This window comes from Neoarius graeffei, chromosome 10 (assembly GCF_027579695.1).
Source record: "Neoarius graeffei isolate fNeoGra1 chromosome 10, fNeoGra1.pri, whole genome shotgun sequence".
Classification (NCBI taxonomy): domain Eukaryota; kingdom Metazoa; phylum Chordata; class Actinopteri; order Siluriformes; family Ariidae; genus Neoarius; species Neoarius graeffei.
In genome coordinates, this window is record NC_083578.1 from 64422017 (window position 1) to 64441323 (window position 19307).

A 19307-nucleotide genomic window follows, 5' to 3' on the forward strand; every position below is an offset into this window, starting at 1 on the left:
AGACCTGTTCTTATTTTGATAATCAATTTTTTTTATCATTTTGATTTTCTGATGGGTAATGCTCTTAAGCATGTGAAGTGGATATGAGATGTCTAGAGATGTATGATATTCAGAAAACCAGGATATTTGGTTGTACAACCCCGATTCCAAAAAAGTTGGGACAAAGTACAAATTGTAAATAAAAACGGAATGCAATGATGTGGAAGTTTCAAAATTCCATATTTTATTCAGAATAGAACATAGATGACATATCAAATGTTTAAACTGAGAAAATGTATCATTTAAAGAGAAAAATTTGGTGATTTTTAAATTTCATGACAACAACACATCTCAAAAAAGTTGGGACAAGGCCATGTTTACCACTGTGAGACATCCCCTTTTCTCTTTACAACAGTCTGTAAACGTCTGGGGACTGAGGAGACAAGTTGCTCAAGTTTAGGGATAGGAATGTTAACCCATTCTTGTCTAATGTAGGATTCTAGTTGCTCAACTGTCTTAGGTCTTTTTTGTCGTATCTTCCGTTTTATGATGCGCCAAATGTTTCCTATGGGTGAAAGATCTGGACTGCAGGCTGGCCAGTTCAGTACCCGGACCCTTCTTCTACGCAGCCATGATGCTGTAATTGATGCAGTATGTGGTTTGGCATTGTCATGTTGGAAAATGCAAGGTCTTCCCTGAAAGAGATGTCGTCTGGATGGGAGCATATGTTGCTCTAGAACCTGGATATACCTTTCAGCATTGATGGTGTCTTTCCAGATGTGTAAGCTGCCCATGCCACATGCACTGATGCAACCCCATACCATCAGAGATGCAGGCTTCTGAACCGAGCGCTCATAACAACTTGGGTCGTCCTTCTCCTCTTTAGTCCGAATGACACGGCATCCCTGATTTCCATAAAGAACTTCAAATTTTGATTCGGCTGACCACAGAACAGTTTTCCACTTTGCCACAGTCCATTTTAAATGAACCTTGGCCCAGAGAAGACGTCTGCGCTTCTGGATCATGTTTAGATACGGCTTCTTCTTTGAACTATAGAGTTTTAGCTGGCAACGGCGGATGGCACGCTGAATTGTGTTCACAGATAATGTTCTCTGGAAATATTCCTGAGCCCATTTTGTGATTTCCAATACAGAAGCATGCCTGTATGTGATGCAGTGCCGTCTAAGGGCCCGAAGATCACGGGCACCCAGTATGGTTTTCCAGCCTTGACCCTTAAGCACAGAGATTTTTCCAGATTCTCTGAATCTTTTGATGATATTATGCACTGTAGATGATGGGTTCGAACTCTTTGCAATTTTACACTGTCGAACTCCTTTCTGATATTGCTCCACTATTTGTCGGTGCAGAATTAGGGGGATTGGTGATCCTCTTCCCATCTTTACTTCTGAGGGCCGCTGCCACTCCAAGATGCTCTTTTTATACCCAGTCATGTTAATGACCTATTGCCAATTGACCTAATGAGTTGCAATTTGGTCCTCCAGCTGTTCCTTTTTTGTACCTTTAACTTTTCCAGCGTCTTATTGCCCCTGTCCCAGCTTTTTTGAGATGTGTTGCTATCATGAAATTTCAAATGAGCCAATATTTGGCATGAAATTTCAAAATGTCTCACTTTCTACATTTGATATGTTGTCTATGTTCTATTGTGAATACAATATCAGTTTTTGAGATTTGTAAATTATTGCATTCCGTTTTTATTTACAATTTGTACTTTGTCCCAACTTTTTTGGAATCGGGGTTGTACTTGAATCCTGTGAATTATTTACATTCATACTTCAAGTATGTGGATGTCCAGAAATAGACATATTGGAGTTAGACTGAAGGGGGAAAATGCAAAAAACTTTGTTTTTTAATGTTTGTGGAAATACAGTTAATTAGATTTGATGTACATTGTACATATAAAAATGGTTATGAATTTGGAGATATTCAATTATATATATCTACATATTCAAATTTAAATATGTAGTCTGTAGCTTTAGATTAGATCTACTTATTATTATGATTTGTTGTTTTATCTACTATTTTATTCCATACTTCACTGTGCAAATTACCATCTTGGATAACAATATAGCTGTCCCTGATTGACACCTGTGTATTGAATAAAAGTGATTAGTTGGCAGCATTTCATGCTATCTAAAGAGCAGGAACATGATTAGATTATTTTGTGTATTTAGAATTATTGTATACAAATGGCTTTTGACAAAAATGTATCAAATTAATAAACTCATGAATTTGGCACATTTCTGTCACAAGGCAGTGTTTGTCTTGTTATTGTTGAATGTTACTTTAACTAACTATTTTTAGTCTAAAAGCTCATAGGTCTCACCTGTGTGTGTGTGTGTGTGTGTGTGTGTGTGTGTGTGTGTGTGTGTGTGTGTGTGTGTGTGTGTGTGTGTTAGATATGGAGAATGCCATCCAGTCTTCTTCATTGGTTCCTTGGAGGCAGCATCTCAAGAGGCCTTTTATGGCAAAGCCAGAGATGTGAGTACATCATGATAGCTTCAGTGTGTAGTTGAGAAATTGAGTATGAGGGAGTATTGCATAATTGGTACCATTTCTTTTTGCAATGAAGTGGTGTTTAACTTAATGGAAATATATATATAAAATGTAAAATGCTCAAGTGTTTTAACTGGGAAACTTGCATTTTTCAGACGAAATACATCATGGATCTGAGTGACATATTTAAATAATATTGGCTGGCTTTGAGTGGTCTATCAGATATATTCCATCCATCCATTATCCGTAACTGCTTATCGTGTGCAGGGTCGCGGGCAAGCTGGAGCCTATCCCAGCTGACTATGGGCAAGAGGCGGGGTACACCCTGGACAAGTCGCCAGGTCATCGCAGGGCTGACACATAGACACAGACAACCATTCACACTCACATTCACACCTACGGTCAATTTAGAGTCACCAGTTAACCTAACCTGCATGTCTTTGGACTGTGGGGGAAACCGGAGCACCCGGAGGAAACCCACAGACACACTGGGAGAACATGCAAACTCCACACAGAAAGGCCCCTGTTGGCCACTGGGCTTGAACCCAGAACCTTCTTGCTGTGAGGTGACGGTGCTAACCACTACAGCACCGTGCCACCTATATTCCATTTAGTTAGTATGATACTGAACTCGTCTTCGTCTCATTCAGTATCATGCTAGCTGAATGGAATATATCTGATAGACCATGAAAAAGAGCCAGCCAATATTATTATTATTATTATTATTATTATTATTATTATACTTACAGTGTACACTTCATTTTCAGCATTCTCGAAGGCCAACGCTAGCTTACCCGTGACTCAGTGCTGTTAGTGCGGCAGTCCAGTTACCTTCTAGTCGGTGTAGCAGGAGCATTAATGAAGGCCAATATGAGCTGACCCGCAAACTGGTGCTGTTAACGTGGCAGTCCTGTTATCTTCCAGTTGGTGTAGTGTTAGCGAAGGCCAATGCTAGCGCAGTCAAGCTGATTATTATTATTATTATTATTATGATTATTATTTTCCCTGTGTAATTTACTTAGTTACTTTTCACATCAACACTGACAGCTGCCCAGAACGGAGCTACCTGACAGCCAAAATTCTCTCAAAACCTTCCATTCTTAACGAAGCAAATCTGGCAGCCATGTTTGTTTACAAATTGTCACTTGCTTGCTAACGTGAAAGTTTTACATCTCCGATGTGTGAAGTCATGTTGTCTTGACAACGTGCAATATTGTAACAATATTGCACCCTCATTCTCCATCGGGTAGAGTGGCGTAATACACGGAGGATAAGCGATATGATAATATTGCATGCTATCAATAAACCCACTAGAAGGGAATAGAAGACATATTTTTATTCCATGGAAAAAGTGGCCCGTGTATATGTATATAATAAATAAATAATATTGGCTGGCTTTTTTTTGTGGTCTATCAGATATATTCCATTCAACTAGCATGATATCGAACTCATCTTTGACTCGTTCGATATCATGCTGAATGGAATATATCTGATAGACCATGAAAAAAAAAAAAGCCAGCCAATATTATTCAAATATGTCACTCAGATCCGCAATGTATTTTGTATGAAAAATGTTTTTCAACACAAGAAGATAAACAACTTCATATCTTCAAGCCAACATGTGATTTTCTTTTTATTATATGAGTGATTCCACGCTTATGGGTACTGAAATGGGGACATGAACTTATTCACCTAAAACCATTTCTTTTTTTACCATCAGGTCACAAAACATGTAATCTTTAATGAATGATATGTTAAAAGATAACTTTAATTTTCTGAGATGTAATAAAAACATATTTATATGCCAAAGTCAAGCCTATGAGTTCCAAAATGATGTCTGTTACATTACTTCTGTTACGATTGTCCATCTCGCGTCTGTTACAAATTAATTACAATCTAGCTATATACCATGTTAATCTTATTGAAAGAATGTGTATGTTTATTCTACTACACATGTTTATTAATTATATTTGCTAAAACATCACCTTCCTATGTTTCAAAAAGTAATTCTACATTGTTAAAATTGAGAATATATATGTCCACAACACTTCTGTTACGTTCTGACTTTGGCATATAAATATGTTTTTATTACATCTCAGAAAATTAAAGTTATCTTTTAACATATCATTCATTAAAGATTACATGTTTTGTGACCTGATGGTAAAAAAAAGAAATGGTTTTAGGTGAATTTTTAAAAATAAGTTCATGTCTCCATTTCAGTACCCATAAGCGTGGAATCACTCATATAGAAACATTCACAAACAAAAAGTACCCAAATTTATCAAAACAATTCATTGATATCCTCACAAATGACACATAGAGATTTATGTCAAGGTTTTGGTTCTCCATGTCCCGGTTGTTGCGCATATGAAAAAATGAGTATTTCCCATTAAAACGCTTGCTTGTGTCAAACTATACACACACACACACACACACACACACACACACACACACACACACACACACACACGCTGCATATGTCTACTGAATGACAAAAATGTTCAGTTTTCATTTCAGTGTTGCATCTCACTCTCTCCTATAACAGCACTTAGCTGAGAAATAAATACAAGATCTTGTGTTCTGCAGTTGTAGTAATGTGGCATGAAGAAAACCTGTCAAGCATTGTTAGGAGTTTGTAAAAAAGAGACTGACTCATGTCTGTTTCACAAACTTTAGTGAAAAAAATCTAAAATCTTTTCAAATCCCTACACCTCACACATATGGAGTTTTCTAACCTTTTAAGGTGTATAAACCTTGCTGATGGTTTGATTGACAGCGAGTCCCTTTCGTTGCTATAATTCCCCATTAAAACTTGCCTGTTTCCCTTTTGAACAGATGAAGCTTTATTTATAGCGGCTCAGTGCTGCTTCTCTGGCCGCGGTCTCAAAAGGAGGCTTGTATCAACTGACAGCTTGTGTGGATTACAGTTTTATTAGACAGGGAAGAAGCAGCAAGATGTTAGGGGGGTTTCGGAGCACAAGGGGGAGGTTAGACTGGCATTTTGCCCGCTACCCAGCTGAACTCCTGTAGTGCCCTCAATATGGCTGCTGCTTTCTCTGAAGAAACTGTACATAGTGTCAATGAAAATAAACCTGACAGGGAAAAAATAGTGTTCTGACCCTTTATATCATCTTCCATTTTACCATCTATCTCTTTTCATCTATCTCTCCTTGCTCGTCAGTCGTCTTCTCTCATTCCTCTCCAGTCTTTTGCTTTCCCTCGACGACTAGTAATAACTTTCACCCCAGTCCCCTGATAAAAGACCATGTCCTTCTCCGATTGCTCATTAAACGGATATATTGTGCGTGTGGGTGTCCTTGCCATGGTCTCAAAGGCTGGCGAAGCTAATCACTAAGTAAAACACTACATTTGATGAAGTGTTTCTGAAGAGGCAGAGATGCTCCCAATCCGCCCTTAATGAAAATGCTGAGGGCCCTCGAGTTCAGCCCTGGGGATCAGCAGTAAGGCTCTCCTATCAGGCCACCCATCAGCAGCAAGCTTCTTCCCAAATCCCCTTAACGTCCAGCTAATCACAGTAACCCCACTCTCGCTTACACAAAGACGCGCATCAAAATTCATTGCTCCTCCAGCGCCTCCGTCATACACAAGACACGATTCTGCATTCACAGAACGATAAGGGCAGATGAAAGAAAAAGAAATTCCTCTGGACTTTCAATCTTGTTTGACAGTTGTGTTTTGATATGCTTGAGGTGTACCGTATATCTGCATCTATAGTGACTTAAATATTAGCTGATCATTAACCCCCACCCCACCCCCCACCCCCAACTGCCCCAAGTGGCGTCTGTTAAAATAATCGATCAGGACTTGCGTACTTGCTGGTCTGAGGTCATGAGATAGCAGTAATACGAACTCCTCAATTTCCACTGTTTGCTTTTCTGCAAGCTGTAGAGACCGATCATTTTTCCCCCAGCGTCTTTCTCGTGCTGCACTGTGCTGACTAATTAAAAATGTCCTCGACTAAACTCTGTGTGCAGTGCGTTCAAATAGATATTTGTCAAAGGTAACACAGATGTGTGTATGTGTGCAGGTGCGTGAAAATGAGTCTTTAGTATAGTGTTTATTTTCCCTTTATTTCTAGTTATAGGGTTAAATTTATACTCTCCGTTTGTTTTTCCAAGACTGACACTAAAGCCTTGTGCTAAAATGACAATAATACAGGTTTTAAAGGATCTTCTATGTTATTTAGTGTACGTTTGAATGCGGAATGCCTTTGCATGTAAACTTTTTTTTTTTTTTTGCTCTGTAAATTAGCTAGCTTAGTTGGTGTATCTGGCCTGAGTGCCCTTATGGGAGAATTCACTCTCATGTTGCAGATAATAATAAGCTGTATTTGAGGTGCAAAGTCTCCTGGCAGTGAGTTTTTGTTTTAGGTTTAATCCTTGGAGCAGCCTAACTGCCGCTGGCAGTTTCAGAGTGCCCGCCATTAAAGGGGCCTTGGGAAGTGAACACTGTCAGACGGCAGCTGTGTGTGAAAACGAGCGCTCGCCTGCTCACAAGACAGATCAGTTTACTTCCTCTTTTCCTCTCCTCCCTTTTTCCTTCCCTCTTCCCTCCTTCATTTTGTTCAGCCCCTCTACCTGTGCCATCGTGAGCAGGTGCAGGGAAGTCAGGATTTGGACGAGAGCTTTTGGGTCAGTTTCTAGCCTTGCACAGACCTAGTAATTTTCACAGAGCCCTGATTTCTGCAGGTTAGAGAAAAGCCCCACAAAAGATGAGCTCAGAGAGTGCGGCACAACAATGTGATGAAAGTGGTGAGGAGGGGCCGGTCTTAATAGAGGGGTGTGAAATGTAGGGAGCTAGCTAAAGAGTGTTATTAGAGAGAATACCTTTTCTCACTCCGCTCAGGAAATCTTAGAAGCCTCAATAGGTCAAAACGTCTTCACAGCTCGAGGCGAACGCATTCTCTCACACTCCGTACGTATTTCTTTGGAGGCAGCAAGTGTTGGAGAAAAGTGTGTGTGTGTGTGTGTAATTTTGTATGTGTGCAGAAACTTTCTCTCCGTCCAGACTGCTTTTGCTTGTCTACCCAGCATGAGTGTTTAATCTTTTCAGAGTGATGAATTGAAGAAGTGAAAGAGGCCCGAGTTCTCTCTCACTAGGAGCCATGCTGCTTATTCTAAAGCACTAATCGCTGTGCAAACACAGCAGCACTCTCTAGCCCTCGCTCCATACACACCACTGTATACCCCAACTTTCTCTTTTCCTTTCACACTCCCTCGTGTCACGGCTAGACCTGCTTTCCACACCGCGCTGCTCAGAAATCCCTCAGCGGTGACGAAGAGAAAACGTCAGGGGGTCAGCGAGAGAAAACCATCCAGTGTTTTGTGATTTGGCGTTTTTTTTTTTATTCCCCTACATCGTCCCGGGAAACCTTTCATGTTTGAGACGGTGTTTGCTTTTTAATTAGTTGCTCAGTCCGTTGCATGATGGTGTAAACATGTGCGGATTCCAGTGTCCATCAATATTGCGTGCAGCACTCTCCACTAACCTGCGTCGCAGAGGAAGGCCGTTGGCATTTGATGCAAAACAAATAAAGTGATTTGTTCGCTTTTTGTTTTGTCGCCAACACCTTTTGAAGAAAGTTTTATTTACCTCGTGTTGATTTGATTTGGTTTGGGTATTAGCTTGACTCTTTGTTTGGCCTCTGTGGGTGCTGGGGGTTACCTGTCTGCATATGGATGCTAGTGCGCCATGTTCGGAGTGATGCTGTTGAAAAGCTTCCTACAATAAGAGGAATGCTGAGCCGGGCTTAGAGAAAGCAATGTCTTCATAGGCCCACTGAGACTTTGGCTTTCATTGGTTGGCACTCTCAACAGGGCCTTAGTGAAATGAAAGTTCTCCACCTTGACTGTTATAAATGAGAGATTTTTGTGGCTACTGCCTCATAGAGGCGGGAGCCACTATATCATCGCGTTGTAAGAATGAGTGTAACAGTCGTGCACTGCGCATACGCATACAGCTGTTCCTGTTAAAATGGCTGGTGAGTGTATACAATTCGGTTCACCATTTGAAATAAATGGACTAGACCAGGGCTTTTCAAAGTGTGGGGCGCCAGAGTTCTTCAGGGGGGGCGCAACGTGAGGAAAAATAAACCAGAATAAGTTACTATTGCGGACATTTAGCAAACTTCAGCTAGCCTTTGCCAGAGACAAAATGGATCGATTTTTAGTACCTAAAGCTACAGTGAGTGAGGAGACAGAGTCTGGGCCAAGCAAAAAAACAGAGCCTCCAGGATGTTGCGATTTGCAACTTCAGCGCAAATTCAACCAATCCCCGCGAATTCAGGGCGGTGTTGCAATTATATCCAATCACCGCAACTTTCCCGCAAAGTTGACCAATCGTTGGCGTCGTCTTGAGGTGACATTGACAAACTACCTTCTGCCTTACTTCCATGTATACGTTCAAGAGAAGCAGCATGCGCGCAGTGTTGCCAGATGGGCCGTTTCAAGTGCATTTTGGCGGGTTTTGAACATATTTTGGGCTGGAAAACGTCAGCAGTATCTGGCAACATTGCATGATGTCCGAGTCAGTGTTTATATAGGCTTAAATTCTGTTACTGAAAGTATGTTATGTTTACAGTGAAGCACTGTGTGCACTTTATTTTTTTTTTTACTTAATATAAAAAATTAATGGATGCCAACATTTTTGCCAAAATGATATTTTATTTTCCATTGTTTAGGCAGCTTCAGCATCATACTGTGAGATTCTGTTCAAATTGTTGTTTTTTTTCTTCTATGAAGCCTGAGCCATTTATTTTATTAGTTTATAATTATTTTGTTTAATTTAGTCTTCAGGAGAGACTGCCTGCACACAGTACTAGTATTAATAGTTTTTTTTTTCTTGCATGAAAGCTGAGGCATTTATATTATATTTTAAGGTAACTTCATGTTGTGCTGTGAGGTTCTCTGCACTTTAACTTTTGAACCAACAGGTGCATTTGGACAAGTAAAGCCTATTTTTCTGCATTTTTGTAGTCCTGGTAATCTTTTATATTGGTAAAGATGTTTATAGGACCATTTCTCAGTGTCTTTGTTTTTTTAATCAATAGTTTTTCAGTAATAACTGAATATTTAACATATCACTCAATTTTAATCACAAAAAGAGAAAATTGCAACAATTTCTCGCAACTTTCACTTCCTCACGCAATGTAAACGCAACAAAAACCTAAAACACACCGCAACTTTCATCGCAATTTTTTGGAAACCCCCGCAACATCAGACATTTTAGCCTGCAACAATCACAAAAAAGGCCCATGAAATCCTGGGGGGACTGAAAAAAGAAGGAAGTATGACCACGATTATTTAAAGTTTGGATTTTCATGGACTGGATCTGAAGATGCTCCACTGCCACAGTGTGTTGTCTGCCAAGAGGTGCTAGCTAACGATGCTATGAGATGTTTAAAATGTGTAAAACAAGATGTTTTAAAAAGCACAGATGTTTAAAATGTGAAAAAGAAAAATGTGTACAACAACCATTTTTTTAAATACGACTGGAACATTAAGTATAGCAACAACAAAAATTGTAAGGGGAGCGCTGTTGTTTATTTGCTCTCCGAGGGGGGGCTGACTCTCCCACACTTTGAAAACCCCTGGACTAGACTAAAGAATCGCTTTCAGACATGTTTATGCTTATTACAGAGGGAAAGTGCGTTTCTATTTTAAAATATACTCCAGGTTGTCCCCCTTTCCTCTCCTTCTTCGGCTACTGGTCCCATGTGTGATGTAGATCTGACGCACTTCCGAGTTGTTACAGGAAATTGTCGAAAAGAGTATTGAGACCACTGAGCTCTAGCGCCGGACCTTTTTCCGAGAAATAAGAGTTTCGGTCATTGTGATAACGCGTGTATGTCAGCCTCGGTTCTGAGGTTTCAGTTTCAAAAACTGTAGAGGTAAGAGTAGAATAATATAAAGTACAGACACTTGGTATATTTTACTTCAGTGATTAAAAAAAATTGTTCATTTTTGGATTGCGCTTCATTTTTGTGGCTATTGCCTCATCGAGTAAATATATATGCTATACTGTATTTACTATATGGACATGGTATCAGAAAACAGTTTTATTCATAAGGAGTAGCCACATGTACCCAAAGGGTACCTATTTTTATTGTTCTGTTTTTCTGTTCCTCAGAGAAAGCTGTTGGCCATCTACCTCCACAATGATGACAGTGTTCTCAGCAATGTCTTCTGCTCCCAAATGATGTGTGCAGAGTCCATAGTGTCATATTTGAGCCAGAATTTCATCACATGGGCCTGGGACGTCACTAAAGAAGCTAACAAAGCCAGGTAACACATGCACTGACGCTCACTCTTCCTCAGAGGCCATTGAAAAATGGAGATCGGAAGCATTTTCACACCTAAAATGGATGATCTCTTAATGAGAGGTGTTCCCCTTCCCCCATTCTCTCGCCTCTCTCCCTTCTTATTCACTTCTATAACAAAAGCAGTTGTGTTTACTCTCTGAGGCCCCGACAGGGCAATCTGCATTAATCTGCCCCAGTAAAGGGTCAGTTATACTCCTAGGTCTTATTCACTGCACTGCTATGAATCTCTTCATTGTGGCAAAGGTGGAGGAGGGTGACATGGTTTGGTATCTTGAATGATTGATTTTTTTTTCGTTCTTTTCTTTTGGCACGTATTTGAAATTGTAACTGTAATTGTAGTGTGGTTGTTGATTTAAGTGTATTATTTCCTTAGCCTCGTTATTTTGGTGGAATCCATCTTTTTGGAATTGTGGCTGTGTTTACAGTGTACAATCACTACCCATGCTACTATGTCATTTAAGTTTTTTGGTGATTATCACTATGATCAACCAGTCATTAGCACTACTGATATGAATGGCAAAAACTAAACTTGACTATACAATATGCTTGTGGCTATGGGAAGGGAATGTTAACACGCATAATAAAAATGAGCTACATTCATTAGTGTGCAGCAGGCATTTCAGATCGCTGGACTATGAGGGAGATCTGAAAGAGTTATTAGCACATCCACTAGAGGAAAAAAAAATTCACCAGCACTTTATTTCCAGCTTATCACTCACGGAAATAGTTCTGTACATGAGGCTTTTTTTTTTTTTTAATAATTTTTAAATTTATCTTGGTACAAGAAATAACTTCCATTAATTTCAGGGAATTGGATCAATAGAGAAGACCTGTTTATTACTATGTGGTTGAGTGTAAGGAGTTGGCGCCAACTACTAAAAATAAAACCCTCGTCTTTACGGTGTCTCCACTTTAAATTGTAGACTAATTGTCCAACAGCTAGCTACTGGCAGTACTATCTTGTATTAGGATTTGCATTTTAATTTTGGAATTTTTCTCTCCTATGACTAAGGAGGAGAAGAAGGAAGGTGAGAGAGGTAAAGGGAGGGAGGGCCTGGCCAGGCAGCAGATGGAGTCTTGATTGGTCCCAGCAGGCTTTGCTGCAGGGCAGGCCCAAGCTTTTCCTTCCACTAGGCTTCACCCCAAAGGCCTCCTCCTGGAGCAGGTTGTCTCCAAAAGGCAGCGAGTGACCCTTCTCCTGCAGGAGCTCCTTCAGTTGGGCCCCTACCTTCATTCCTCCCACTCTCCCCTAGTGCTTTTTGCCCCAGCTGAGCCTTTCTACCGCAGATTAAAGGCGGACAACATCTGGGCCTATTCATGAAGGGAACGGTGACACACACTCACACACGACTGTGTGTTTTTGTGTGCGCACACAAAGTCATGTCTTGAGACACCCACTTACACATTCTCACGCTCCTGAGTTGAGTTTAACTGAATGATGATTGGCAGAGTTCTCAGTTATTGGTGGTGTGTGTGCGCGTGTGTGTACGAAAAGTACTCTGAGGCTCAGTGTTTCATCTTTGTAAGAACAACTGCTGTGCTTCTCTACCTGAGTCTTTTAACACACTATAACTTGTAGATTAATTATGCATAAATCTGCTGAGTATAGCTCTGTGTAATTAACACTCCTGAGACAGAATGCTTGTTATATTAAGTTGTTTTTATATTTGTATCACTTTGAACAGTTGATTTATTTCATTAGTAAGGGCTTTTTTTTTTCGTAATGGAACTTGCCTCACCCTGTCATGCAACAGTACAGAAAAGTATTCATGGAACAGTTGTCACTCAAATATGAAACTAAGAAATGAGAATATCTGAAAGAGGGCAAAGCTGTCATTTCCATTAGGAAGTCGTGCATGATGAGACGATTAAAATGCCAGGTGTTGCCCGTGTTGGGGGGGAAAAAAAGAACCACCCCAAGGAGCTATGAAAACTCTATGTTCTCACGTATTTCTTCCGCTGTCATGAAAATGAAAAGTCAGCAGTGGATGGCATGCCTGGAAATATTGCAAGTGTATTTGTATGATGGCTTTTTTTTTTAGGTATGTGAAAAATGATTCTGAGACAAACTGTATCGAATATTTCCAATGCCTGTTTGAGTTCCACTAGTTTGCAGGAATGATACTCCACATTTCTCAAAGAAAATGGTAGATTAAATGCTTCTTTATGATACCTTTTCGCACTTACTGACACACACTTTGTCTGGCTTTTTATCCCCCGCTGGTCAAAAGGCCTGAAGATGGCTTATGTCGTAGCGATTTCCGTTTGTCCGTCCGTCCTGGGAAGGGTGCTCAACTTCTGAAATAACTCCTCTCACAATTTTTGGAGGAATTTCACGAAACTTGGCAGGATTCTTTGTTACATGTCGGTAATACGCATATTGTAATTTCGTTAAATTCAGTCACATTTTACCACAGTTACAGCCCTTGATTAACAAAATTATAATTTGACAATTTCATGAGTGTGTTTTCCTTCTGAAATCAACTCCTCTCACAATTTGTGGAGGAATTTCACCAAACTTGGCAAAAGGCTTTGTTATATGACAGTTATACGCATATTGAAATTTCGTTTAATTTGGGCAGATTTTACCAGAGTTATGCCCTTCATTATTAACAAACTTGTACTTTGGCAATTTCATCAAGGTGTGCTTGCTTTCTGAAATCATCTCCCCTCACAATTTTTATCCCCCACTGGCCGAAAGGCCCGAAGGGGGATTACGTCGTGGCGATGTCTGTCCCTCTGTCCCAGGAAGGGTACTTGCCTTCTGAAATCAACTCCTCTCACAATCTTTGGAGGAATTTCATGAGACTTGACAGGATTCTTTGTTATATGTCAGTAATACGCATACTGCAATTTCGTTCAATTCTTTCACATTTTACCAGATTTATGGCATAGTTGCCAGCGTGGGATATTGTGCTTTCAGAGCACTCTTGGGATTTTTTTTCTTTCACTTTTTAATTCCTGTTCAGTGTAATGCTGAATAATTTCATCCAACTTTCTATTCGTTCCTGTAATAAAGTACTCTTTGCTTGTTCTTTCACTCTTTCCTTGACCCATCATTCTTCTCTGTTCCATCAATCTATTTTACCAGCTTGTTATTAAGGCTGCACTTATTAAAGGAAGAAGAGAGAATCTAATCTATATTTGCATTCAGTCTATAGCAATTCATTAATATTATGACATTTACTGTGAGCTCTGCGAGCCTGCACGCTACCCTTTTCCTTCAGTGAAATGTTAATTTAAAGTTCTGTCTTTGTAATGGAATAAGAAATCCTCCTTGGCCTATCAAATTCAACAAGGCAGGAGTGGAATACTAATTTGTCTGTGTGATATGTTTAGAGCGAGAGAGGTGTCACTCAAGAGAAAAGCCAGAATAGTTTTATTTAATACATTGAGCCCTCTTCTCGAGATGTGTGATTTTGTGTGGTCATATTGCTATATAGCTGTTTGTCTTTATTCCACCTATCCAAGAGTGATTCTGAAGTATATCCATCTCTGTTCTTTTCTCACTTTCCCTTACAGACTACTCACTATGTGCACACGGCATTTTGGAAGTGTTGTTGCACAGACCATTAGGACGTACAAAATTGACCAGTTCCCCCTCTTACTGATAGTCATGGGCAAAAGGACATCAAATGAAGTTTTAAACGTTATTCAAGGTAACTGTGCAGTGTGGATGATGCGGAAAGGTTTCTCATGCAAGCAATTCAAATCATTTTCTGTATTTTTGCATATGATATAAAACAGGGTTACTCAAAAGTATATTAGTACATTTCTATGAAAGCAGTGCAAGTGCAGTAACAAATCATTGATCACACATTATACCCTTTTTTATCATCAAGAAAAAGATCTTTTCACTAACAACTGGTAATATGACATTTATATGATTCATAATTTATAGCAATATAGGTTCAAGTATAGGTCTCCTATCACCAAAACAGGAGTGTTGGCTTTAAAAAAACAATGAAAATGTTATAATGCTTGTGTTTAATATCTACACAGATATATTATTTAACACTTGGGGGGATTAAAAAAAAGAAGTAAAAATCAACATTTTAAAGTGATAATGTTTGCATCAAATAAGCGGCTTAGACTCAAACATTGTCATTAAAAACAAAAACTTGTGTGTATGTGCATTCACAGTACCAGTCAAAAGTTTGCACACACCTTCTAATTCAGTAGATTTTCTTTATTTTTATTAATTAAAATACACATCATGTCTTAAATTAATGATGGATGCTGTTTCTCTTTACTTAGTTGAGCAGTTCTTAAGTTATTCCATGAAATCAAGTTGTACATGAGCTGATAGCCAACGAGGTGCGAACGCTGAGTCGGCTATAAGCCATGTTCGACGAGATTGAGTGGAATAACTGTTTTATTCTAGCCACATTCACTGGATTTTGAGAAACGGAGCTTTTTTATTTTTGCAAATTCAATAAATAAAAACTTTATACAAAACATCAGACGAAATAATTTCTGCTTAGATTGTAAACAAACCAGCGAAATGGCAGTAGCAATTTGTAAAAAATGCAGCAATAATAATTCCTGAAAAATAAAAAAAAGAATTTCTTACCATCAAATACTTTTATTCCATATTTTGTTGCTTTTTTTTTTGTATTTTGGGGGGTTTTCTTTTTGGGTCGAGTTTTTAAGTTTGTTCCTGGTTGGTTCAGCAGTACACTCCACCATTTTGTTTTTCTCTATTCACGGTATATGAGCTGATAGCCTAGTAGTAGAGTAGCCAATCGGCGCACGTGAATGTGGATAGAATAATATGGATTACTACAGTTGTGGAATAGGGCTATTTAGTGTATTTTTATTATTTACTGTTTGATTTCAAATGCATTAAGAAGGCAAGAAATTGCACTAATTAACCTTTGATGAGACAACTTAATTGAAGAGCATTCCAGATGACTACCTCATGAAGCTGGTTAAGATAATGCCAATAGTATGCAAAGCGTCCTCAAGGTAAACACTGGCTACTGTGAAGAATCTAAAATATGAAACATTTTTAAAAAAAACGTATTTGTTTACCACATAATTCTATGCATGTTCCATATGTTATTTCATAGTTTTGATGTCTTCAGTATTGTTCTGCCATGTGGAAAATAGTCAAAATACAGAAAAACCTGAGAACGAGTAGGTGTGTCCAAATGTTTGACTGGTACTAACACACACACACACACACACACACACACACACACACACACACACACACATATATGTAAATATATGTGTGTGTGTCTGTAATATATATATGTGTGTGTGTGTGTGTGTAATATGCATGTGTGTGTGTGTGTAATATGTATGTGTGTGTGTGTGTGTGTGTGTAATATGTATGTGTGCATCTATATGTGTGTGTGTATATGTGTATATATACTATTCAAAAAAAATAGGGGATATTGGATTTACAAGTAGAATGAAATGCAGATCATGAGGTCAGGAAGGAAACAAATGACAGAAAAGCATTAAGGAAACATTTGTCAATTTATTCGAAACCCTGTGTACAGTCAGTAAAGGACAGATTCTCCAGAATAAGGGTCAACACAAACACAGGGTCACACAGCAAATTTACCACCATTTTGAAATCGAGTCAGTAGCGGGTAAAACCCCCTTGGCGTGGCATACTCCTAACGAGACGTCCCAGGTCATTTTGGGGAATGTTATTCCATTCCTGTTGCAATGCTGCAGCAAGTTCTTGGACATTGGCAGAAGGTTGTTGACGTTGGCGTAGCCGCTGTCCAAGAATGTCCCAGACGTGCTCGATGGGGGAAAGGTCCGGACTGAGTGCTGGCCATGGTAATCTGGTGATATTCTGCTGCTGGAGGTAATCTGTAACGATCCTGGCCCTATGACATCTGGCATTGTCATCTTGGAAAATGAAACGGCGGCCATAACGACGTGCAAACGGCACAACATGGGGTGCCAAGATGTTGTCCCGGTAGTACTGCCCTGTGACACGTCCAGCAACAACATGCAAGTCTGTTCTGCCGGCAGCAGTGATGCCTCCCCACACCATTACAGAGCCACCCCCATACGGATCATGTCTAATGACGTTAACGTCATGGAAACGTTCGTTACGTCGGTGCCAAACCCTCCTGCGTCTGTCCAGGAAGTCCACAGTGAACCTCGACTCATCTGAGAACATTACGTGGTTCCATCGGCGATTATCCCAGCGTTGATGATGACGACACCATTGGAGTCTGGCCCTAATGTGACGATCCCTCAAACAGGGAATGACACGAGGACGTCGGGCGTGTAAGTGAAATCTGTGCAGTCAATTCCTGATGGTCTGGCCACTCACTACCAAGCCAGTATCCCTTCGAAGTTGAGACCTTATCTGATTTGCTGTTACCATACGATTTCTCAAGGCAATAGTGCGGATGAATCTGTCCTGAGCCTGAGTTGTTGCCCTTGGTCGACCGGATCGTGGTCTATCCTGAACAGACCCTGTAGCACGATGTCTGGACCATAATCTGCTGATGACAGACTGGGAAACATTCAATGCTCTTGCCACAACGACCTGTCTTGTGCCAACCTGTAGCATGCCAAGGGCACGTAACCTCTCATCCTGTGTTAGACGGCGCATGGTCTCTGTTTAATTAACGACTTCAACCACTGATAATCTGATGCTTTCTCTTCAAAATCTTCCTTTGGAGTGGCTCTAACCTTCCAATTCAGAGTCATGCAAATTTGTGGCACGACCCCCTTGATCATCAGTAGCATCCCGTGCTGATCATGAGAGTGTCATTGATGTGTTTGGGTGATGAATTTCTTTGGAAATGCTTCCTCAGTAAGGAACTATACAACATGCTTTCGTATCCCTTTGTATATGTGAAAATTTGGATCTCAAAATAAAATATCCCCTACCTTTTTTGAATAGTATGTATGTATGTATGTATGTATGTGTGTGTGTGTGTGTGTGTGTGTGTGTGTGTGTGTGTGTGTATGTGTGTGCATGCAGATGATGCATCTCAAGAGCTTCAGGCACTGTTCACATCAAACTTCAGAATGGGGGAAAATGTGATCTCAGTGGATTTGACTGGAGCATGGTTGATGGTGCCAAACAGTCAGACTGGTTTTGCTACCGTAACTCAAGTAACTACTCTCTACAATGATGGTGAACAGAAAAGTATCTCAGAATGCACAACACATTGAACCTTGAGGCAGATGGCCTACAACAGCTGAAGACCAGAACAGGTTCCACTGCCGTCAACCAGGAACCAGGCTACAGCAGGCCCAGGCTTGCCAAAACTGGACAGTTGTAACTTGGAACAAGACCAGGAAACATTTTCCAGTCTTATTTGATGTGAACATTAATTGAAGTTCTTGACCTTTATCTGCATGCTTGTATTTGTTGCACTTCTGTTGCATGATTGGCTGACTTGAATAATTATATGAATGTGCAGGGTTACATGTCTTCCTAGCTGGAACTCTAGGGTTAGGGTTAGAATTACCTTTCTGCTTAATAGTACAGTATAGAAATATTCTGAAGTAATGTTTGTAAGCAATCTTGTTCTGTTTAGTCAACTGTGTTAAATGTGTGTATGTGTCTTTACAGGTAACACTACAGTGGATGACCTGATGATGAGGCTGATGGGCGCGATGGAAATCTTCACAGCCCAGCAGCAAGAGGACATCCGAGATGAGGTGAGAGGCACAGCCGTGATCGTGTCCTTCCTGAAGTTTCTTACTGATGATTGAATCTAAGTGTTCTAAATTATTTGCATATACTGTATATATAAAATTTGTGTAACTGAGGGACAGAGGACGGATACTTCTGTTTGTTCGGCACTTGCATACAAACGTATAGTAGAAGAAAGCTTTGTAGGCAAGTTGGAACAAAAAAGCAACCGTTTTGAAGAATTTGAATTGTCCCAGTCATACAGAGGGAAACAATACAAGCTCAGAGAGTGTGTGTGTGTTTCATCTGAGTATTAAGAAGCACAATGCATTAGCTACTTTGGTATCATGTGGAGGTCTGTAGTGATGACAAAGTGAACAGGATGTCATTTCTATATGCGCTTGCTGCGTATGGTCACCGCTTGCTTTAAATCAATGGGCACTGTGCAAACAAACTCGCACAAAAAGATAAGACATGCATGTGTGGGATGTCCATTCAAAAATCTGCATTAAGGGATTTTAAAGGACCGGCTTTACCCTTTGTGCCTGTTGCACATGAGAGGAGTACTACAAAGAGAAACTGAGCTCTCTACATGTCATATTAACTACTAGACTTGAGCTTTCAGCACTACGTTTTGCTGTCATTTGAGCTGTATCTTGGTCAGTATTCCTAAGAAATCAAGTCATTGCTCAATACATTTTCTAGCAGTTGGAAACGGGCAGCGTGGGTTGAAAACTTCTTGTTCATTTAAGTGCTTCCACCCACAAGCACCCAGGTGTTTTTATTCAGTCTACATACCATGTGGGTGACTGGAGCTGTCTGTGGTTTACTGGGAAATATTCAAATAAC

General features: G+C 39.9%; 1 protein-coding gene across 1 annotated transcript in view; it reads left to right on the forward strand.

Moving 5' to 3' along the window:
• faf1 (Fas (TNFRSF6) associated factor 1) overlaps positions 1-19307 on the forward strand; it is a 124624-nt gene that overhangs the window by 80612 nt on the left and 24705 nt on the right. The window contains exons 12-15 of the mRNA XM_060932117.1: positions 2397-2478; positions 10642-10796; positions 14357-14493; positions 18396-18484. Of these exons, the coding sequence (XP_060788100.1) occupies positions 2397-2478; positions 10642-10796; positions 14357-14493; positions 18396-18484 (463 nt within the window). The remainder of the gene's footprint in view (positions 1-2396; positions 2479-10641; positions 10797-14356; positions 14494-18395; positions 18485-19307) is intronic.